The sequence below is a fragment of the Scyliorhinus torazame genome, chromosome 18, assembly GCF_047496885.1.
Source record: "Scyliorhinus torazame isolate Kashiwa2021f chromosome 18, sScyTor2.1, whole genome shotgun sequence".
In the NCBI taxonomy this organism is placed as follows: domain Eukaryota; kingdom Metazoa; phylum Chordata; class Chondrichthyes; order Carcharhiniformes; family Scyliorhinidae; genus Scyliorhinus; species Scyliorhinus torazame.
Window position 1 is genome coordinate 45,850,520 of NC_092724.1, and position 23,548 is coordinate 45,874,067.

At 49.5% G+C, this 23,548-nt stretch overlaps 1 protein-coding gene and 1 non-coding gene across 2 annotated transcripts; both read left to right on the forward strand.

Annotated features, from left to right (window-relative positions):
* The first annotated feature begins 16,665 nt into the window (after positions 1-16,665).
* mibp (muscle-specific beta 1 integrin binding protein) lies at positions 16,666-22,927 on the forward strand. Its single transcript, XM_072482717.1, has 8 exons — positions 16,666-16,800; positions 17,794-17,884; positions 18,882-18,930; positions 19,042-19,216; positions 19,848-19,919; positions 20,039-20,145; positions 20,697-20,782; positions 20,865-22,927. Exons 1-7 carry the CDS (start codon positions 16,775-16,777, stop codon positions 20,780-20,782), a joined length of 606 nt encoding a protein of 201 aa, XP_072338818.1. The 5' UTR covers positions 16,666-16,774; the 3' UTR covers positions 20,865-22,927.
* LOC140395810 (small nucleolar RNA MBII-202) lies at positions 18,282-18,370 on the forward strand. Its single transcript, XR_011936322.1, has one exon. It is a non-coding gene; the product is annotated as a small nucleolar RNA MBII-202 (small nucleolar RNA).
* Positions 22,928-23,548: the final 621 nt, after the last annotated feature.

The window sequence follows — 23,548 nt, forward strand, 5'->3', positions numbered from 1 at the left end:
GACAAGGAGTCGATGAGACTTCTACTTCTTACAAAGAAGTCCTGCAAGCATTTGATTCATATTTTGGCATTTGTAAAAAAATAATTATAAAAGGGGCAAAATTTAACAAGACCAGATGACATCATGGATTCATTCATCAACAATCTACACAGCCTGACAGAAAGTCGATTATGGAATTTTGAGGGATTAATTAATTCATGATCGCACAGTAGTTGGGGTACTAGATAAAGCTCTATCATATCTCTTGCAAATAAGAAAAGCCTCTAATCAAAGCAGAGACAAACCAAGCTCGGCAAGAAAATAGAGCAGTTGCTCGCGGGCAAGGTGAGGTCCATGGAAACAAATGAGTGAGGCCATTCCGTATGTAGGCCTGAAGAAGGGATGCTCATTGAAGCAAAAGCCTGCAAAACTGGGGCAAAGTGTGCCAACAGCCACCTTAAAACGCTGTCGGTGTTCGTAGAAAACCTGCACATGTGTTAACATAGGGTGGAATCAAAGCTGCAGTTCTGTTTATTTTGTTGCTCATGAAGGTTTATTGTGAGCAGGCCTTGTGGGGTAAAATTGTCAGGGCATTAGTGCATAACGGGCTTATAGTGATTAAGTAACTTGTTTTACACTGCACATGAGTATTTTCCATTGATTTCAATCTTGTACTTTTGTCTACTTACCTGTCATACCTTGTTGCTTTTAGAGTTTGTCGTATTGAAATATTGTGATAAAGTTGTGTTGCATAGTAGATATTGAAAATTTATTGTTGTGAGAAGCAGCAATCAGCAGAATCTTAAGACTCACTGATCAAGAAAACACAGATTCATTTGTAAACCATTCAGTCTTTGTCCTCTGGCTTCTTAAAGGTTGTGTCACAGAGAGACATCTGAGGGCTCCAATACTTCTCCATTGACAGTGAAGACTTCTGTTGTTCAATCATTCCACTTTGTTGGTTAGGTGTCATTTGATCTTTCTACCCTGTGAGATTACTGATAAAATTAAATCCAATTATACCCCTTGTATGAAATAATAATGTTGAATAAATCATTCACCCAGGCAGAAGAAAATCTTCTTCTACTCCTGCAGAACGGAAAAGATTGTGTGCAATTTAGCTAGATTGCAATTTTTTAAAAATTCATTCATGGGTTCTGGGTATTGCTGGCTAGAGAAAACAGGACCAATCGCTTGTATGGTGAAAAACAGAGAATGGACTGTAGGCAAGCACATGGACTACCTCTAAGGCAGAGAGCCCGTGCCAGAGCTGATCCCTCCAGATGAGCAGTTCCCTCATCCCCCTTGTCTATTATCCATTACCAAGGAGGACAACTCTCCAGGGGCCAGGGCCCAGGCCAGCATGGGATGGAAGACTTAGCATCAGATATGGATACGGAATACTCAATATTTTCAGAGGATAGTATAGTCAGAAACGGTCCTGCAACAGGAGACCTCCAATGGTTGATGTGCAAATGATGCTTCCCGATGCATTACACCCCCCAAACCTAGCCCCACATCTGTTGGAAGCACAATCGCGGCAAACTGATGAAAGAGGCTTTCTCTGCATCCAGCGACAGAAGGACCTTCGGACCTCCAGGTGGGGGGAGGGATGTAATAACCCTCATGAGACTCAATAGAATGATCCGATTGATCTCCCCTTGGGATTCGTGGAATACGAGCTTCCCCACTAATAGACGGAAGCCCATCAGCTGGGGCTCATAGAATAAACCTTTAAAACCAGGCCCAGATTGGGACTGACATGATTGGTAGTCAAGTTGGGACCTAAGTGCTGTCTGCTGCGTTGCAGCCTTTCCTCTTGGCTGATAATAACCTGCCATTGTTATTCACCTTCTTGGGTCTCCTGAACTTTCATAAAGGGAAGATTCCAGATTGTGGTTTTCACATGCATCTTCTGCCCTTGTCCTGCTGGTTGGTAGCAGTTGTGGGCTTGGAAGTGGCTGTCCAAGGTGTCTTGGTGAGTTCTGCAGTGCACCCTGTAGGTGGTACACACTACTGCCACTGTGCGTCGGCAGGTGAGGGAATGAATGTTTGTGGATGGAGTGCCAATTAAATGGGCTGCTTTGTCCTGGATGGTGTTGAGTTTCTTGAGAGCTTTTGGAGCTGCACTCTCCCAGGCAAGTGGTGATTATTCCATCAGACACCTGACTTGCACCTTGTAGATTGTGAATAGGTTTTAGGGAGTCAGGAGATGAGTTACTCACTGCAGGATTCCTATCCTTTGGCCTGCTCTTGAATCCACAGTATTTATATGGCTAGTCCAGTTGAGTTTATGGTCAATGGTAAGCACCGTGCCTCCCCCCCACCACTGCACCCCTCCCCCCCCCCCCACCCCCAAGTGATTTCACCCCCACAACCCAAAGATGTGCAGGTTAGGTGGATAGGCCACACTAAATTGCCCCTAAATAGGAAAAAATATATAATTGGGTACTCGAAATTTTAAATAGAAGAGAAAAAAAGAAGTGCTTGTTAGGTGAATTCATAGAATCATAGAATTGAAAGAGCACCCTACCCAAGCCCACACCTCCACCCTATCCCCATCACCCAGTAACCCCACCCAACACTAAGGGCAATTCTGGACACTAAGGACAATTTAGCATAGCCAATCCACCTAACCTGCACATCTTTGGACTGTGGGAGGAAACCGGAGCACCCGGAGGAAATCCACGCACACACAGGGAGAACGTGCAGACTCCGCACAGACAGTGACCCAAGCCGGGAATCGAACCTGGGACCCTGGTGCTGTGAAGCAATTATGCTAACCACTATGCTACCGTGCTGCCGAATTGGACATTCTGAATTCTCTCTCAGGGTATCCGAACAGGCGGAGTGTGGCGACTAGGGGATTTTCGCAGTAACTTAATTGCAGTGTTAATGTAAGCAATCATCATTGAATGTCCCCACTTCTGCCCTTACGATTGATTGAAAGGCATTGATGAAGCAGCTGAAGATGGTTGGGCCTAGGACACTACCTTGAGGAATTCCTGCAGTGATGTCCTGGAATTGAGATGATTGACCTCCAACTACCACAGCAATCTTCTTTTGTGCTAGGTACGACTCGAACCAGCAGAGAGCTTCCTCCCGTGAGCTCCAGTTTTGCTTGGGCTCCTTAATGCCACACTCAGTCAAATGCTGCTTTAATGTCAAGGACAATCACCTCACTTCACCTCTGGAATTCAACTCTTTTGTCAATGCTTGAACTGAGGCTTTAATGTGGCTAGGATCTGAGTGATCCTGGTGGAATTCAAACTGGCCATCAGTGAGCAGCCTATTGCTAAGAAGGTGTCGTTTGATAGTGCCGTTGATGACCCCTTCCCCCACTTTACTGATGATCAAGAGTAGATGGAGCGGTAATTGACCGAGTTGGATTTGTTCAAATTTTTGTAGACAGGACAAAGTTGGGCAATTTTCCGCATTGCCAGGTAGATGCCAGTGCTGTTGCCAGTGGTGGAAATAAGGGACACAGAAACAGGAGCCCATGATTTCTGTCTTTGGCCGTGTCTCCTTCCCAGTGGACCAAGTGGGCAAACACTGCCAGTAGCTGACTACGTCACCACAGCTCCGAATTTCTTCACCTACAGTACCTTCCAAAGATCAGCTAGTGTCATTTGCAGGATTTTACAATCTGTTGCCCACAAGTGATTGACACCATGCTTACCAGAGCCACCACTTATGTCTAGTTTGCTACTAATGAGGCCAGACAGAACAAAGGGCTTTCCCTTTTGCTGCAGTGACAGGGTTCCCACAGTACATGGCATGATAGATTGCGCACAAGGTGCTCTCGGATCAACCAGTAATCTTTGACAATCAGAAGGAATTCCACTGCATCAATGTGATTCTTGGATGGTTTTCATGCATATCTGTGCAAGATATCCTGAAAGATGCCATGATGCCTTCAACCTGCGCACGTCACATAGAATCATAGAATCCCTACAGTGCAGAAGGAAGCCATTCGGCCCATCAAGTCTGCACCAACCTTCTGTAAGAACACCCTACCCATGCCCACTCCCCCACAAACCCATAACACCCAACGTTTGATCACTAAGGGGCAATTGATCATGGCCAATCCACCTAATCTACACATCTTTGGACTGTGGGAGGAAGCTGGAGCACCCGGAGGAAACCCACGCAGACATCGGGAGAACGTGAAAACTCTGCACAGTCTCCCAAGGTCGGAATCGAAAGCAGGTCTCTGGCGTTGTGAGGCAGCAGTGATAACCACTGTGCCACCATGCTGCCCACAGGTCTTCACAGAGTCAGTGTGTAGCTCCTTGGAGACAAGAGTTTCTTCCAGGTGCTCCGGTTTCATCCCACAGTTCAAAGATCCACAGATTAAAGAACAAAGAACAAAGAAATGTTACAGGTGGGGTTAGGGGATAGGATGGGGCAGTGAGCCTCGGTAGGGTTTTCTTTTGGAGGGTCGGGGCACTCTATATGCTGTATGGTCACCTGCACTGTAGGAATTCTATGAATCCAAGGTGCCACCTACTAAGGACAACTAATAGCAGCAGTGACCCATCCTACCACTGATGAAGAGGAATGATACAATCTGAGCCAATTAAGCACAAAGTCATTCAGAGGGCAGGTCATTGGGTTGATGAAAATTCAGTTCTAGGGCGTCATTCTCCGCCGGTGGGAGTCTCCGTTTTGCCGGCGCCCGGGGGTTTCCCGACGGCGTGGGGCTGCCCCACAATGGGAAACCCCATTGACCGGCCGGTGTTACGGAGACTACCGCCGGCGGGTCGGGGCAGAAATGTGGCGGGGCGGGTAGGAGAATTTTGCCCCAGGTGCCTGAACAGAGCTGGGAGTGCTCTTCAGTCTGTACCAGTACGGCTGTCCAGAATGGTACTGGTCTGCCGCAATGCGGGCGTCGCATGCAATTTGTACAATGTAACACTGCAGTGAGGAATAGAGCGACAGGACAAGGAAAATGAGGACAACTCTGTATTTCAGAAGAGGAGAAAGATGAGCCTAATATGCCCAGAGTGCCTGCAGCCATTCACTTATCTGTCAGAGAAGCCAGGATGGATGCATCGAGGCCTAGTTCAGATAACCTGTCTGTGAAGCCTTATGGCACAACAATGCTAAACTAACTGCTACCCCCACCAACATAAAACATTCTCACAATTTACAAGTCCCTCCACCTTATTACCCTTTATTTGTCTTCCATTCTGTTCATAGAATTCTCCTCATGGCTAATGTCCATTTTCCTATTATTTCCAAGTAATGCTGCCCCTGGGGGCTTCAACAGAGCTGGAGGCAGGCTGCTCCCTTGCTTTGTGATCTGTGATGCCCTTAGCTGATGTTTTCTGGGTTTTAGAACCTGTGGGTGTCCTGCAAAAGACAGCCCCACCTGTGAGGGGTAGACTTGGTCACCTGGCAGGAGGCAACATGTGGTGCTCTGACTGGCCAATGGATGAGAAGTGGATCCACCTTGAGCAGAGTCCCCACTTCTTTGTGCTTTCTCTCTCTCTCTCTGTGGTGTGAGGGCCTGGCACATATAGGGTTAATGTCGGACTGGGTACAGTATCATCTACATATGATGTAAGACCCTCACCGAGAGCTAGTGTTGTTCTTGGACGGAGCTGAGTGCAGACCGGAGCTTGGAGATAGCTCCGAGATTGCATTCTTTCTTCTGTATTTGTTATTATAGTTCCAACAGTCAATAAAGACTTACAGTTAACGTCCTTTAGACTACAAAGACTTCATTAAAACCTACATTAAAATGTAACCAACACCCCTCAACACTCTCCATCTTCCTGGATGTGGAAAAGTGTGAGGTTATGCTCTTTGGAAGGAGGAATCTAGGCATAGACTATTTTCTAAATGGGGAAATGCTTCGGAAAGCAGAAGCACAAAGGGACTTGGGAGTCCTTGTTCACGATTCTCTTAAGGTTAATGTGCAGGTTCAGTCGGCAGTTAAGAAGGCAAATGTAAGGTTAGCATTCATGTCAAAAGGGCTAGAATACAAGACCAGGGATGTACCTCTGAGGCTGTATAAGGCTCTGGTCAGACCCCATTTGGAGTATTGTGAGCAGTTTTGGGCCCCATATCTAAGGAAGGATGTGCTGGCCTTGGAAAAGGTCCAGAGGAGGTTCACAAGAAAGACCCCTGGAATGAAGAACTTGTCGTATGAGGAACGTTTGAGGACTCTGGGTCAATACTCGGAGTTTCGAAGGATGGGAGGGGATCTATTGAAACGAACAAGATACTGCGAGGCCTGGATAGAGTGAATGTGGAGAGGGTGTTTCCACTTGTAGGAATTAAATGGACGATCCTTTAGAACAGAGATGAGGAGGAATTTCTTCAGCCAGAGGGTGGTGAATCTGTGGAAGTCTTTGCCACAGAAGGCTGTGGAGGCCAATTCACTGAGTGTCTTTAAGACAGTGATAGATAGGTTCTTGATTAATAAGGGGATCAGGGGTTATGTGGAGAAGTCAGGAGAATGGGCATGAGAAAATATCAGCAATGATTGAATGGCGGAGCAGACTCGATGGGCCAAGTGGCTTAATTCTGCTCCTATGTCTTATGGTCTTCCTTGTCATGATCACGACACGGTAGCACAGTGGTTAGCACTGTTGCTTCGCAACACCAGGGACCCAGGTTCGATGTTCAATTCCTGGCTCACTGTCTGTGTGGAGTCTGGACGTTCTCCCTGTGCCTGTGTGGGTTTCCTCCGGGCGCTCCGGTTTCCTCCCACAAGTCCCGAAAGACGCGCTAGTTAGGTGATTTGCATTCTGAATTCTCCCTCAGTGTACCCGAAGAGGCGCCGGAGTATGGCGACCAGGGGATTTTCACAGTAACTTCATTTCAGTGTTAATGTAAGCTTACTTGTGACACAGACACTGGGCAGCACAGTAGCATAGTGGTTAGCACAATTGCTTCACAGCTCCAGGGTCCCAGGTTCAATTCCCGGCTTGGGTCACAGTCTGTGTGGAGTCTGCACGTTCTCCCCGTGTGTGCGTGGGTTTCCTCCAGGTGCTCCGGTTTCCTCCTACAGTCCAAAGATGTGCAGGTTAGGTCGATTGACGATGATAAATTGCCCTTAGTGTCCAAAAAAGTTAGGTGGGGTTTCTGGGTTACGGGGATAGGGTGGATGTGTGGGCTTAAGTGGGGTGCTCTTTCCTAAGGGCCGGTGCAGACTCGATGGGCCAAACGGCATCCTTCTGCACTGTAAATTCAATGATTCTATGACTAATAAAGATTATTATTATTAGCTGCATTTCCCTGCTGGCCAAGAGCTGGGGGTCACATTGATATATTTCAGTGAGACATTAAGTGGCCAATGTGAAGTCTTCCTCCATCCTGTTTAAAGTGGCAGGCAGTGTGTACAGGGCACTGCTGAGGGCCAACATGCCCTGAGCTGCTTGCTTTATCTGATGCTCCATACAGGTGGTCACATAAGCGCAAAAGCTTGTGTAGCCATGTAAAATGGCCACCTGCAAAGGACTATGGGAATTGTGATCAATTTGGGATACAGACAGATACACAACCCCTGTGTATTGTGCAAAGAAACCAGATTTGGCTGAAACTTGCATCCATTGAGAATTAATTACTATTTGCCCCAAGACAATAGCATTCGCATTAAGGACCATCAACGATAGCAGACTAACCGGCGCCACCCCCCTTTTTTGGAAAGGTCTACGTGCCTGGGACAATGATAGCTAGGACCCGCCCAGTCATCGAGGTATCCGCCCCCTAACTGGCTAAGATCGCTGAGGGTGATCGAAAACCTTATCGATCCATTGGACCTGGAATAAGGACCGTCCAAAAGGGGGCGAAAGAGACGAAGGATAAAAAGCCCTATGCACTAGACATCGGTCTCTTTTGGGACTGGCCTGTGCGCGACCAACTGTAGCAGAACAACCAAGTTCAAGGACCCGTGCTCATCCTGACGGATGTGCCCAGCTGAGCCGAACCCAACAACTTCCAAACGACCATGTGGATCCGGATAAAGGCCTTATCTAGCACAGTGCCAGTCACTCGAAGTTAAGTAAAGGTCATCTTAGTTGTTCGATGTAGTTTAGTACGGAGCCGCGTGTATTATTGCATAGTGTACAAGTCTTGTGTTATTAATAAACTGTGTTTTTGAGCTAACATACTGGTTGTGTGGTCATTTGGTCAATATAAGAAACAGCTTGTGGTTCGCATAAAGGGTAAAAAGGCAACAACTGTACACTCGCTTGATCAGGATGTCTTCCATCTCTCTCCGAGCAGCACAGTGCTTCTGGAAATGCTGACAGAACCTCACACATTTTCTTTTGCTTGTCCACAATTGTCCTCCTCATGAATGACCTCTGAGACTCCGCACCTGCATCAAGCTGAACAAAACTTGAAATGACTTGTGCCCTCTGGCAGGAGAAAGTTCAATTGATGTCACTGTCTCCAATAGCTTTCGTGCTCATTTGTTATGTGTGCCTCACAATGTGACCACCTAGCACTTGCCTTCAGACACCTAGAATATTTTCTCTAAACCCTTTAACTCTACCACACCTCCTCTAACACCCAACTCCCTTGACTGAGTTTTTCTTTGGTGCAGCTTCCATTTTCCTTGTCTCTGCACAATAAAGCCACTTGTAACTTGCCCTCATATAATTAAAGTGAAATATGTAAAAAAGACAAACATGCCTTTCAAGACCTCCCGACTTTTCAATGTGCTTCAGTCAATGAAGTATTTTTGTATCAAAGGCACTTTGTAACATAGGCAAATGAAGCAGCTAATTTGTAAGCAACAAGGCCCACAAGCATTTGAGATAAATCTGTTTCAGTGTTGAGAAGTGGTGTAATGCTACTGAGCGCACATCCAGCATCTTTGATTTCAAGCAGACTTGTAGAATCAATGTGGCCTGTCAAACCTGGACATTCAAGTGACTGATATTTGAAAATTGCTGTGAAGCTACTATGATCCAACCACAGACTGGTTCTTCTGTGCTTTTCTGCTGACGGGCTCAGCAATAAATGAGAGAGAAACCAGTCTGCTAAAGAGCTGCAAAGAGTGGGGAGGTAAGGATTGAAGGTAGGTTTCAGGGCTTGAGGTCATGAGGTATTCAGAGCGGGAATTTGCAGAACCCAGGTGGGGCAGCTGTCACCTCTCATCGTTCGTCTGACCAAACTATATCACTTCACGCTTCTCTCCATTAAATTTCATCTGTCACGGCTCTGCCCATTCCACCAGTCCTGTTTATATTGTCTTGAAGTCTATCACTGCCCTCCTCACAGTTCTGAATACTTCCAAGTTTTGCATCATCTTCAAATTTTGAAATCGTTCCCTGTACACCAGGTCTAGGTTATAAATATAAATCAAGAAAAGCAGTGAACCTCCCACATAATCCCCCAATCAGAGGTAACGTCTCCTGTAATTCATGTTTTAATAGGATTAAATAAAATAATTAAACTGTTGCATAATGAAATTCTAGCTACGTCTCAAAATACCACATGGTTCAAAATAAAATGTCTACTGGGACTAAAATTTTTCACCTAAAAAGCAGAGTTTTACCGATGTTTGGGGACTAAAATGATTAATACATAAGACAACAAAATAGATTTACAAATGATACGGTCAACACATTCTCCTAAGAGTTCCTCCACCTCACAGTTTCCCAGTACACCACGGGCGTTGAAGGATAAATATTGGCAAGAACACCAAAATAATTCTAGCTCTAATGAAGAGTCATCCAGAATCGAAATGTTAGCTCCGTTCTCTCTCCACAGATGCTGTCAGACCTGCTGAGATTGTCCAGTATTTTCTGTTTTTGTTTCAAATTCCAGCATCCTCTTTTACCAAAATAGCTCCCTTGCTCTTCGGACTTAAGGGGCGTCATTCTCCGCCCCCCAGAGGGTCGGAGAATGGCCGTTGGCCGCCGTGAATCCCGCCCCCGCCCCCGCCGAAGTCTCCGAAGGGAGAAATGTCGGCGGGGCGTTAATGGCGCCGCTGCCGCGGAGAATGTCACGGGTCTGCGCAAGGCAGCCGATTTTCGGCCTGCCGATATTCTCCCTTCCGGATGGGCCGAAGTCCCGTCGACGTGATGACCGTTCACGTCGACGTGAATCAAACCTCCTTTTCATCGGCGTGACCCGGTGCTCCAGGCTCACTCCGACCAGCGTGGAGGTGAGTGATGGCTTGGGGGGTTGGCACTGGGCAGGCAATGGCGTGGCCGCAGTCTGATTGCGTGAGGAGAGGTGTGTCTCGGGTTGTGTGTGTGTGTGTGCGGCGGGGGGGGGGTTAGAGTAGGCTGGGCTCCGGGGGAATGCCGGGAGGGGGTCCGTGCCGGGGTGGAGGTTGGGGGGGGGGTCCGTGCTGGGGTGGAGGTTGGGGGGGGTCCGTGCCGTGCCGGGGTGGAGGTTGGGGGGGGGGTCCGTGCTGGGGTGGAGGTTGGGGGGGGGGTCCGTGCCGTGCCGGGGTGGAGGTTGGGGGGGGGGGTCCGTGCTGGGGTGGAGGTTGGGGGGTGTCCGTGCCGTGCCGGGGTGGAGGTTGGGGGGGGGTCCGTGCTGGGGTGGAGGTTGGGGGGGGGGGTCCGTGCTGGGGTGGAGGTTGGGGGGGGGGTCCGTGCTGGGGCGGAGGTTGGGGGGGGGGGGGTCTGTGCTGGGGTGGAGGTGGGGGGGGGGGGTCCGTGCTGGGGTGGAGGTTGGGGGGGGGGGGTCCGTGCTGGGGTGGAGGTTGGGGGGGTCCGTGCCGTGCCGGGGTGGAGGTTGGGGGTTGGGGGGGGTCCGTGCTGGGGTGGAGGTTGAGGGGGGGGGGTCCGTGCCGGGGTGGAGGTTGGGGGGGGTCCGTGCTGGGGTGGAGGTTGGGGGGGGGGTCCGTGCTGGGGTGGAGGTTGGGGGGGGGTCCGTGCCGTGCCAGGGTGGAGGTTGGGGGGGGGGTCCGTGCTGGGGTGGAGGTTGGGGGGGGGGGGTCCGTGCCGAGGAGGGGGATGGGAGGGCAAGTGAGTTGGTCCACCTGGCCAGGTGCCAGCCTCCAACAGTTGGACCCATGCGGTCCATGCCACCCGGCTGGGGGGAGGAGGGGATATGGGCAATGATGACATGTCGTCGTTCCCCTCCCCCCCACCAGGCCGTCATGTTTTCAGATCATCCAGCGATGTTGGCCGCCGTGGTGGCAGCCGCTCATGTCTATGTTGCCCTGGATGAGGAGGAGGAGGAGGAGCGTGCCAGAGAGGCGGCGCAGGCTGCCGCAGAGGGGCAGGCGGCAGCCGCCCAGGCTGGAGGGACACCTGACCGACAGGACGAGGAGGGGGAGGAGGACGTCGCGGCCCCACGGCAACGGAGGCACCCGAGGGCGCCCCGTGTGTACCGGCCCCGGCAGTCATACCAGGACCTCACGGACCGGGAATGCAGGAGGAGACTCCGGATGAGCCGGGAAACTGTGGCACACATCTGCCACCTGCTGGCACACCTGTCACCGCGTGGCACTGGCGGGGGACACCCTCTCCCCGTGTCCGTCAAGGTTACGGTGGCCCTGAACTTTTATGCAACGGGGTCATTCCAGGCACCGAGTGGGGACCTGTCCGGCATATCGCAGACATCGGTGCATCGGTGCATCCGGGCAGTGACAGATGCCCTATATGCCATGGCGCACCGCTACATCCGCTTCCCCATGGACCGGGCCAGCCAAGATGCCCGGGCCGTGGGCTTCTCTGCCGTGGCCGGGTTCCCCATGGTCCAGGGCGCGATCGATGGGATGCACGTCGCCGTGCGGCCACCTGCAGATAACAGGGCCGTGTTCACTAATAGGAAGGGGACCTATTCGATGAACGTACAGGTGGTCTGCGACCACCGCATGATGATCCTGCACGGCTGCGCCCGTCACCCAGGCAGTGTACACGACTCATTCGTGTTGTCGCGGTCATCCATCCCCGGCATGTACGAGGGACGCCATCCCCGGCTGAGGGGCTGGTTGCTGGGCGACAGGGGCTACCCATTGCAATCGTGGCTGATGACGCCTATACGGAGGCCACGCAATGAGGCGGAGAACCGCTACAATGATGCCCATGTAGCGACAAGGGGAGTGATCGAGAGGTGCTTTGGCGTGCTGAAGATGCGTTTCAGGTGCCTGGGCCTCTCTGGGGGCGCCCTCCAGTATCGGTCAGATAGGGTCAGCCGCATCATTGTGGTGTGCTGCGTCCTGCACAACATAGCCCAGCAGAGGGGCGATGTGCCGCAGGCAGAGGAGGGCGGAGTGGAGGAGCAGCAGGAAGAGGCCCAGTCCTCCCCAGATGAGGGGGATGGGGGCAATGGTCAGGGCAGACGGGGTAGACACAGGCGGGTGGCTGTCCACCGTTACTGGCTGGCCCAGCGGGCACGGGACAGACTGATAGACGCCCGCTTCACTGACTAGATGGGCGTGGGAATCGGGTAGTATGGCCACAGACCGCACACCATGGCAACAGGCGACCACCCACACCCCCCACCCATCCACCCACCCAGCACCCTCACCCCCTCCCCAACCCCACCCACCCCACCCGCATGCACATCACCCCCCCCCCCGCCCCCCCCATTGCCGATCCACCTGAGGCACAACGGGCCGGGCTCACACAGTTGCGGGTGGACGCGTGTCTATCGCAGGCCATGGAGGATGATGACAACCCGCCCTGCGATGAGCTCCTGGCTCTACATCGTTGGACTATGTCTGACCCATGGCCACAGTACCACCATCCACCCGGAAAATCCCTGCATGCGGCTGTGACACTGCAGCGCACGGTCCCGTCCTCTGCCCGGGGGATGTTGATGGCGGCCCAGGGGGAAGGGGGCAGACTCACCTGGGGCTGAGGTAAGACCACCCCTCACACACACACTTGCGCTCAACGTACATGACACCCCGGCACACTTTGGACAGAGCACAAAGGCAGCTTCTGTAGGTGTAACATTGACTTTAATAACCAAAGGAGTTCATGCACGTGCCCTAGCCCCTAAAACTCATCTGTGCCCTGCACCCGTGCCAACTTACTCAGTGTCTAATTGTTTGGCCTTACGGGCCCTTTGACTACGTCTACGTGGTTCCCCAGACGGTACAGCAGAACTGGAGGTGGACTCCTGTGATTCCTGCCCTCTGACACTGGATCCCTTTGGCGGCCGTTTCCTGGGGCGTCCTGGCCTAGATGGGCCAGGCTGCGGCCCGGGCAACTGGGATGGCGAGCTGCCAGCCTGTCCTGCCCGTTGCCCACCCGATGCACCTGGGACGGAAGGGGGGGGTCCGAGGTGTCGCGGTGTACCGGGACCTCCCCTACAGAGGGAGCCGGGACGGACCACACCACCTCCTTCTCCCTCGGGGTGCCCGATGGCCCCCAGGCCTCTACATGGGTGGGGGATGCGAATGGACTGGCCATCCGACGCCCCCCCGACATCTGGCGCTGCCAGTCCTGGAGGCCTGTGCTGGTATCGACAGGGGTCTGCAGGTTTGCAGCCATGGAGCCCAGGGTGTTGGCAAACCCTGTCTGTGACAGTGCGACGCCGGCTCGCACATGGCCACTGGCGCCGATGCCCTCAGCGATGGCCTGCTGAGACTGGGCCATGGCCTGCTGAGACTGGGCCATGGCCTGCAGAGACTGGGCTATGGCGTTGAACGCCTCTGCCATCTGGCGCTGGCACTGGCTCATGGCCTCCTGTGAGAGGGCAGCCATTTCCTGGGCCACAGACGCCGCCTGCACGGAAGGCCCCAGGCCTCGCAAACCGTTCCCCATGTCTGACACCGTCGCACCCATTGCCTCCACCGCGGACGCCACCCGTGCGGTGTCAGCCTGGGTGGCACGCATGACCGGCACCACTCCCAGCTCCTGGACGCGGGTGGACTCCTCCACCTGCGACCGGAGCCGCCGCAAGCCGCCCGTCACCCTCTTCGCTCGTCTCCGGGTCGGTGGTTGCATCGGATCTATGTGTGGGTGTGGTAACTGCAGGAACCCGGGATCCATCTGGGCGGCAGATGTTCGCTTGGGCTGGGCTGCCCTCCGACCGCCCGGTCCCTCTGCTGCTCCTACCTCCACCTGCTGTACCGGGACGGCTGTGTTGTGCGCACCAGTGAGTGTACCAGACGCCTCATCACTAAAGTGCCCAACCGTGGTGAGTGTTTCTGCGATGGTGGAAGGTGTTGGTGACAGCAGTGGCGTTGTGTCGTGCTCTTCGTCCCACTCTGAGTCCATGGCACTTTGGGGTGGGAGTTCGTCTCCACCCATCCACTCTGAGTCACTGTCCGGTATTTCGTCTTCCTGGGTAGTGCTGTCCCGGGTAGGGGTGTCCTGGGTAGTGGTGTCCTGGGTAGTGGTGTCCTGGGTAGGGGTGTCCTGGGTAGTGCTGTCCTGGGTAGTGGTGTCCTGGGTAGTGGTGTCCTGGGTAGTGGTGTCCTGGCTCGGATGTGACGGGGGCCTGTGGCTGCCCCCCTCATCGCTGGGTGGTCGCTCCCGCACGTGACGGTGGTGTTGTCTCCCTGTTGCTCCAGGTCTCTCCGTCTCCCGTGGTGTGCGAGGGGCATCCTGCGGGCGTCGCATGCTGGAGGGTCCGGGTCTCTCCGTCTCCCGTGGTCTCCGAGGGGCATCCTGCGGGCGTCGCATGCTGGAGGGTGCGGGTCTCTCCGTCTCCTGTGGTCTCCGAGGGGCATCCTGCGGGCGTCGCATGCTGGAGGGTGCGGGTCTCTCCGTCTCCTGTGGTCTCCGAGGGGCATCCTGCGGGCGTCGCATGCTGGAGGGTGCGGGTCTCTCCGTCTCCTGTGGTCTCCGAGGAGCATCCTGCGGGCGTCGCATGCTGGAGGGTGCGGGTCTCTCCGTCTCCCGTGGTCTCCGAGGGGCATCCTGCGGGTGTCGCATGCTGGAGGGTGCGGGTCTCTCCGTCTCCTGTGGTCTCTGAGGGGCATCCTGCGGGCGGTCTGCACCTGCGGGGATGGGTGCCTGGACGTTTGGTCCTGCGATACACAATGAAGCATGCATGGTTAGACATCAGGCAGTGATCAGGTGATACGGGGAGGGGGATATAGGGGAGGGGGGATATGGGGACGGGCTGTCGGTGGCTCACGTGCTAGTACGCCCCCGACCTCTGCATCAGCAACCTCACGGTCCTCAGGTCCGCCAGCCAGTTCCAGGGCCCTTTCCTCGTGTACGGTCAGTGGCCTCTCATCAGCGGGCCCTCCTCCAGTCCTCACATACTCCCTATTGTTGTGTGCGCACTTCTCCTGTGGGGGGGGGGGGGGGCAGGGGTAAAAGGCAAGAGTGTTAGGCAGGTATATGAATGCACGCCATCGGTTGCGCGTGCATTGCAGAGGTTCAGGTTAGGGCTGGATTCACTTGGGGATATGGGAGAGGGGGGGATATGGGGGTTATGGGGGAGGGGGATATGGGGGAGGGGGGATATGGGGGAGGGGGGGATATGGGTGAGGGGGGATATGGGGGAGGGGGGATATGGGGGAGGGGGGATATGGGGGAGAGGGATATGGGGAGGGGGGGATATGGGGGAGGGGGGGATATGGGGGATATGGGGAGGGGGGTATATGGGGAGGGGGGATATGGGGGATATGGGGGAGGCTCACCCTGCCTGCTCTGACGAGGTCGTTCACCTTCTTGTGGCACTGGGTGCCTGTCCGTGGTGTCAGGGCCACAGCGGTGACGGCCTCTGCCACTTCCCTCCACAGACGCCGGCTGTGGCGTGGGGCAACTCTGCGGCCGTGCCCGGGATACAGGGCGTCCCTCCTCTGCTCCACCGCGTCCAGGAGCGCCTCCACATCGCGTGACTCGAACCTCGGGGCTGAGCGACGGCCAGCCATCCAGTCGGGTGTTGCGGTCGGGTGTTCCGGTCGGGTGTGGGGGAGCAGCGCGGCCTTATGAGCCGTCACGCCGTGCAGCGTGTATGACGCTGCACGGTGTGAACCACTGCGCAAGCGCGGATCCCGTTACGTCACTGCTAGCCCATTTCGGGCCGGAGACTATCGACCCATTTTTCCGACGTGACGCAAGTCGGATTTGCGCCGTTTTTTGCGCCGATCGGCAGACTTTCCGCCGATAACGGAGAATTTCGCCCAAGATCTCATTAGAAAGACAGCACAACTGACAGTACAGCACTCCCTAAATCATGTGCTCAAATCTTTGGATTGTGGGGATTGAATCCAACGCCCTCTGACTTAAACATAACACGACTGACGCTGAGGCAAGGCTGTTGCAAACTCTCCGTCAACTGCGAAGAGTGTTAAGCTTCTAAGGGACAGAGTTCTGCCCCGTTGAGCTGCATTACAACCACAACTAGACCTCCTTTTCTCGCCATTTCCTACATTGCATCACACACACTCGTATCACGTGAAACTGCTGCAGGTCTGAAAATACATATTGTAACTGGCGAGAATGACCACTTTTGAAAAAGTTTGGGACGGAATAGAAGATTTAGCATTAGAAAAACCGTCAGTGAAAGGTTTGAATGGGGGGCTGGGGAGGATATGTTTTTTCAGAAATTCTCTAGGATGATGCAGTTTAAAGATTGCAGAATTTGCTCTTAGCTTTCTGGATTCTGGACACGGATGGTTTGGGGGAGGGGTCCCTGGAATCTACCCTATTTCTGATTTAGGAAAGGAAAGATTCCAGACTATAATTGGTTTGAGGACGGGATGAGTGATGCCAGACAGCTGCAGCTTTAGTGCGCCTGCTCACAGGCCAAGGGCCGGATTGGCTGGCTTGGATGCTGACGTGTACAGGGTAAGTATAATAAGGGAGCAAGTGGCGCCGATTTGTGAATGAAATAGTAGCGGTGAAAGTAACAAATAATCTCAGGTGTGGAAACCGGCATCGAGCTGGGAGCGGACTGTAATATGAAGTACATTATAGGTATCGGAGGGTAAGTATGGCAGGTAAAAGTTTTGTAAAAAGCGAAAGTTATCAGCAGTTCTCGCTGAGAAACGTTTTTATTTTCAATGAACAGACTTACGGCGACAGTGGGAAGGCTTAGAGAAAAACTTGTGTATCTAGTTATCATAGTCATGATCTAATAATTTTTTATATATATATATATATATATATATATATGTATATGTATATATATATATATGTAATATTTTTTAAACAAGATATTTAATCTGTACTTTGAATTTTGTAGTTGGCGACTCAGTTTAGTTTGTAGTTGCCAAGTCAACTTCTTCGCCTAAATTTTTAACTTTTAATTTGTTCTACTTCTTAAATTGGTTTCGAAGTTTTTTTTAGTTTATAAATGCAGATAGAATCTATTCACAGCTCATTTTCTTCCTAAAACTTGCGAGTTTTACCATTAAATTGGTGGCGATTTCCCGCTTCCTGCTTAAAAAATCATATGAGCTGCGTGAGTTTTTTTTTTTGTCTTTTACCAAATGTTTTTTTACCCCCTCTTCCCACTAGTTGCCTGTTGGAAGAGGGGAATGTCCCGCGTTTGTCTTTGTGTTTTGATTCTCCCGCTCAAACTCTGATCCGAGTGGCGCCAAACTCAAAATAAAAACCAGACCTCGGCTATAAATTCGCAGTCGCATATTTCAATTCGGAATCGATTTATTTAATAAATATTTTACATGGGCTTTAAAAAAAATTAAATTGGATTACAATTGTCCACATTGAGAATGTATTTTATTTCTGGCATAAATGCCAATAACCCTCCCACCCCATGTGTTCTCATTACATATTTGTTAATCACAGGATCCCCCTCCATACTGAGTATTTTTGACAAGTTTCGGTTAGAATCTGGCGCCCTTTTTCAAATCCGACTTTTGATCGATTGCGGAAGTTTGCTCAGCCGTCCCATTGACGCCGCTTTCACTCCAATTCCGCCTGTTAATAGTTGTCTTTTGTGCCCAACCTTTTTCAGTGTGACTAACGGTGGGAAAACCACTCTGACGAATAGAATTCGCCAAACATTACCAAACTGCTGTGTCGTACATCAGGATGACTTTTTCAAAGTGAGTACAACTTTTTTTTGTTGTTCGGTTGGGAACGTGTTGTTTTAAAACAAAATATCGAAACGTGAATTGTTTTTATTATAGCTTTTTAAAAATGGGAATTCCAAACCTCTTTCCTAAAATCCTAACTACTAATGTACCGAAGGAGTGAAATGTCTGGGGCGGGGTGCGGTTAAACTCCTTGTAATATTTTGGCAGGCTAACAATATACCTGTTTGTAATTTCTATGAATCATGTTTGGCACTGGGGAAATTTGTGCCTGCACTTGAATTCTGATTCGACGACATAATCTTTCACTAATTATCTCTGTTTGGGTGTGCCTGTGACATTTCACTCTAGTACTCTCGATTGGGACCTGATAGCTGATTAGGAAAATGCGCTACCCTGAGCAGTAGTCTGATGATAATTTCTCCGGAATCTCTATCTCCCTGATGAATACTTTTGAACTTTTTTTTGCTGATGAATGTGGAGTGCTCTAAATTCTTCTGTTTTAAAAAGTCCAGAGATAAATTTTCCAGAAATGCCCAATGATACCTCTTGTATTAAAACAGGTGGATTATGAAGCTACTGCAATGATTTGAAACTTGGTTTAAGTTCTTCTGAAAATAGTTTAAAACCAGCACATGCCAAGGAAGTCACTTGGTTTGACCCCCTGGCTGTACTGCCTGATGTAAGCCAGGGAATGATGGGGCTGCTGCGATTGGCCACGATGCCCCTGAATCCAAGAGTGAGGTGGGTGGTGAAGACTTGCTAAGAATCGGCCATAAAGTTCCTGATTGGTTATCTGACTTGCTGAGAGTTTGCACAGTGAAGGCAGGTTGTGATTGATGGTAAGGGCCTGCTTACACTGTCAGTCCTCATGCAAGGAAATGGCAATTGCTGTGGTACTGGAGAGTGTTGCTGCCAGTCAACAGCAGGAGTCAGGGTTTGGGAGAGTGGGCAAAAGATTGTTTAAATGTATGTTTGCAGCCATGTTTTTATGATCACTATATTTCAGCCACCAGATCAAATTGAAGTTGGGGAAGATGGATTTAAACAATGGGATGGTAAGAATGGTTGTAGGCAGTGACTTTTTTAAAACAATGAACTACGTTGACATTTACTTAACCTTGTCTTAGTCCTTGCGGTAATCTGCTGGGTTCTTTTTTGACCTTCAGTGATCACAGCCCTCGACATGGAGGCGATGATGAGTACTGTCAACGCCTGGATTGACAACCCAGTAAAGTTTGCCCGCTCGCATGGAGTCTCCAGTCCAGTCTCCGATGAGCAGAGCGATCCAGAGAAAGGAGTTCAAATATTGATAGTGGAAGGGTTCCTGTTGTATAACTACAGGTGCAGTTTTCTGGAACTCACTATTTCAGTTTGAGAAAACAGGGTTTATAAAGTGCCTTGAGTAACTTCATGATACCTCAGAGTTCAGTAAAACATAATGGAGGCTGTGAACCTTTTTTTATTCTGCGTCCACTTGAATTGAATCGCCCACCAGTCGGGTTCTGGAGTGAATACTTACTGGAGAGCATATGGACTAAGAAACATTTTGGGGTATAGTATTAGTGGTTACTGGTTTGTCACTAGCAACAATTTGAGGTGATTAAGTGTACTGTCCCAACATTTCTGTACAATATTGCAGTATTTTGGTTTATGATTGTGTGCATTATATATTAACATTGCCTGAAGTAAACCCAGCCACAACACCTCGCTTTTCATGTGTATTGGTATTCCAAGTTCATTGCATTCTGTCTGACCTTGGCCACAAACCTAGACTCACTTCTTTAGTTCCAACAATTGGCTATTGATGAAACATTTGTTTGTTTTATTTACAGTACCTGATTTGACTCCTAAATCTATTCTTTGTTCTGGTGACCAATCATTTACGACTTTAAAATGAATATTGAGTCGTCTTGAGATGAAAGTACTCTTATCAATTTTTAGTTAACCATTTGACTTTTTCTTTCTCTCCCAGGCCATTGCTTAAGATCTTTAATCGCAGTTATTTCTTATACCTTCCGTATGAAGAATGCAAGATCAGAAGGAGGCAAGTATTACTTGCTATTATGGGTGATTCTTCAATCCAGTCTAAGTAATCAAAACTGTTTTGTCTGCCCTAAAATATACAGATTTGACAACACTAACTTGAGTTTGTTATCTTTTTAGTACAAGGAATTATACAGTTCCCGATCCACCTGGTTTGTTTGATGGGCATGTGTGGCCAATGTACTTAAAACACAAGGAAGAGATGGAAGCCAACAATGTTGATGTTGGTAAGTGTCTATGCATGCTGTACTGAAATTAATTGAGTCAACGTTTAAACAATTTTTATTTGAAGGCAGTAATTAGTTAAATTGTGGCAAAGATGTTTTGGCAGTTGGATATGAGCAGGTCTTCGAGAATTAATGTGTGTAATCTGTAGCTGACTGCTTTTCATTTTGTTCTGCTGAATTGCAGGGGGCAAATAAAGGAGGGTATAAGTGGCAAAGAGGATATCTGGGCTGACCATCGACCAATTAGCCAGCCAGCCAACCTATAGTCCTAATCTGTTTTAAGAACAGAATGCTTTGTGTGTGTGTGTGTGTGGGGGGGGGGGGGGTTTGTTTGTTGAGTCAGTTTGGCTCTTCATCAAATCTGTCAGCATTGGGATGAAGGAGCTCCTAGTGTTCAACTCCATTCTGGAGTTGCCCATGTGGGAACTGCTCCAAGCATAACCTTCTTCTAGAATTAGGTTTTAGATTTAACACCAATCCAGACTCATCCATGATTCTTGCAGGGTGGCAAGAACACAACTGATAATTACTCTTTCTCTTTAATTTTCCAGTGTGTTTGAATGGCTTGAAGACAAAAGAGGAAATTTATCTACAAGTATTTGAAGAGATTCAAAATCAAATCCTGAATTGTTCATAGGTAACTATAAAATAGATTATTTCTTAGAATCTTCTGATTGTTTGATCCATTTTAAAATTTGTGTTACTTCCTTCTCTTTCAGGGTCTGTGGTGGACTGAGGAAGAGTAGAAGAAAAAAAACCAAGTTGTAAATAGTTGAAATATCTGCTACCAAACGTGCCCAGTTTCCATTACATTTGGGTTTCATTTTACAGTCCTGTATGTATGTATATAGTTGGACATGGTTTAAATTATTTCAATCTGTCAGTAATGGCAGTTCTTATTGAACTTTAAGTCTAATAGATTTTTTAAATTAATTGTTCAGTTTTATGTAGTGTTTGTAACTTTTTATTTTATGATCCTGTACAGTTTTAATGAATTATGTAAACTGATGTCTGAAGTATTGGCTACCAATTTGTTATTCCACTATACTGTATTGTCATGTTTGGCTGTTTGAAGCCGTTCATCTATGTTGATTTTCCATTGTACACCCTTTCATTTTATATTGTAATATTCCCTTTGGTTTCGATGCGTTGTCCACTTTGCAATACATGACCCATCCCCTTGTCATAAAACCTCCTGGGATTTCTCTGTTCTGATAGTTTGCTATAACTTTGGAAATGCCATTTGTACTTCTGGCAATACACCATCTGAATGAGTGAATCTCCAGCATTGCAATGGGAAAACTTCTTCTTTTAATTGGGTGTTTTAAAAAATATTTAAGGTATCCATTTTTTGTTATTGCCACATTGTATCTGGGGTGATAGAGCAGCAAATTTAATGAGATATGTTGTTGGGCCTAGAAAATTACTGTCTTCATCTTTTGCTTGCAAATGGAAGATTGGCTTCAGAATCTCAGTAATTACAAAAGGTGTTTGTGAAGAGAGGGGAAAAAATTAAATTAAGATCTAGAATAAAAAGCAAAAATGATAGGAGGCAAAGGAAATTGAAGAACATCACCTCAATAGTCTGTTTAAAGTCTGCATTATGTAACTTTAATTGGTCATTTAATCCAAGGTCAAATTTAGAAGTGCTGAACAGCACGAGCTGTTTAAATACCTCCTGAAATTTATAGAACGATCAGCTGGACTGTGATTAGCTGCCAACAGTGGTTACGGTATTTTGCTTCAAGTGATCCTCTTTACCAAAGTTCGGTTAGACTTTAGTGACTCAACCGTGCATAATTTAACACTAAATTGCCAATTTCAGCAGAGTTTTATCTTGTGCTGAGTTCTAAAAGATCACCATTCCATACGACAGGGTCTCAGCACCGCAGGCCTTGTGAATTCTCAAAGCAAGGGTTGTGCAGTGGTCACCTCTGCTGCCTCATGGTGCTGAGGATCTGTCTTCGATCATGGTCCTGGCTCACTGTGGAGTTTGCGCATTCTCCCCTTGTTTGACACCCACATAGTGGATTGGTTAAACTGAAAAATTGGGTACTCATTCCTGAAAAGCAGGAACATGCAATGGTGGAGTTATTTGAAGCTAGCTGTTCTTGGCTGGGCTGAGTTTTTTTAATGGAAAAAAAAAACTAATTTAAGGGCAATTTAGCATAGCCAATCCACCTACCCAGCACATCTTTGGGTTGTGGGAGAGAGACCCATGGAAACACGGAGAATGTGTAAACTTCGCACATGGACAGTGGACTGGGATCCTCAGTGCTGTGCGTCAGCAGTACTAACCAGTCGTGCCACTCTAGTCTGAATTCAGCTCCTTTCACTTGAGTTTTATCTGTTCAGTCAAATATCACATCCTCCTCCCATAAATGCCACTTCAGAGTCTACCCTTAACCTTGATCCCTCCATAGACTCACCCCTGCTGAATCTGTGTTATCATTCACCCTCCAGTATGGCCTATTTCTCTATTCCACTATGTGTTCCTGCGCTCCCTCCTTGTTATCGCAAGATAAGAAACTAGTTTAGCCCCGACTGTTCGGAGCATAAGCTTGTTACTAGTTCAGTGCAAGCCCACACGTCTGGATTCAAACTTGTCATACTGAGGGGAATGCTGTGCTCAGAGGGTGTTTGTCAAAGTAGATATAAATACTGTCAGTGCATTATTTTGAAGGGCCGATGTGTCAGCCCGATATGAAGAAAATTAATAGGCCGTTGTCACATTGCAGGATCTGAGAGCTAGTGGGGTATAAATAAACAGTATTTTACTATATGTAAGTGTACACGTTCAACACCTTCCACTCTGTTCCAAGCTGCCTTTCATCTTTTGAGAGCTGTCTGCCTGTGTCTTGACTACAGCAAAATGCTTGTCACTCCGTTTTGAACTATTTGGTGGAAGGGAACAATCCATGATAAAATTGAGCTGGTGAATAAACAAAGCCGGGCTGGTTCACAACCACCAGGCTAGGTTTGTTCCACGCATATGGGCTGGATTCTCCAATTTTGATACTAAGTGGTGACATGTCTTTTACACCAGGAAAACGCATCAAAAGGACACTTATTCCCCGTTTTGCAGGGAGCCATCGTAGAGCTCGCAGCTATAGCTGCCGATACAGCCCCCTGCAGCGGCTGTGCCATTCTCCATGGCGGACCAGTAGTGCCTCGCATCGGCTGCTCGTGTGCCCCGGACTGCCACCCCACATTGCACCGAACGGAGTCCTCCCCTGCCCACCGATTGGCCCTCCCAACTGGCAGCCCGGACTGACTCCGCAGCCGCCACGTGAGGGTCCCGGACAGTGTGAGCACCCGTGACCAATGCTGTCGGGAATTTGGCCAGTCAGCAACGGAGCATTGTGGGGTGGGCTTCAGGCAATGGCCTGAGGTGGTGGTTGCT

Coding starts and splice junctions, on each gene's coding strand:
- mibp (XM_072482717.1), top strand. CDS start 16,775: ATGAAGTACATTATAGGTATCGGAGG. Junction 16,801..17,793: donor TACATTATAGGTATCGGAGG/GTAAGTATGGCA, acceptor AACCTTTTTCAG/TGTGACTAACGGTGGGAAAA. Junction 19,920..20,038: donor GAATGCAAGATCAGAAGGAG/GCAAGTATTACT, acceptor TTATCTTTTTAG/TACAAGGAATTATACAGTTC.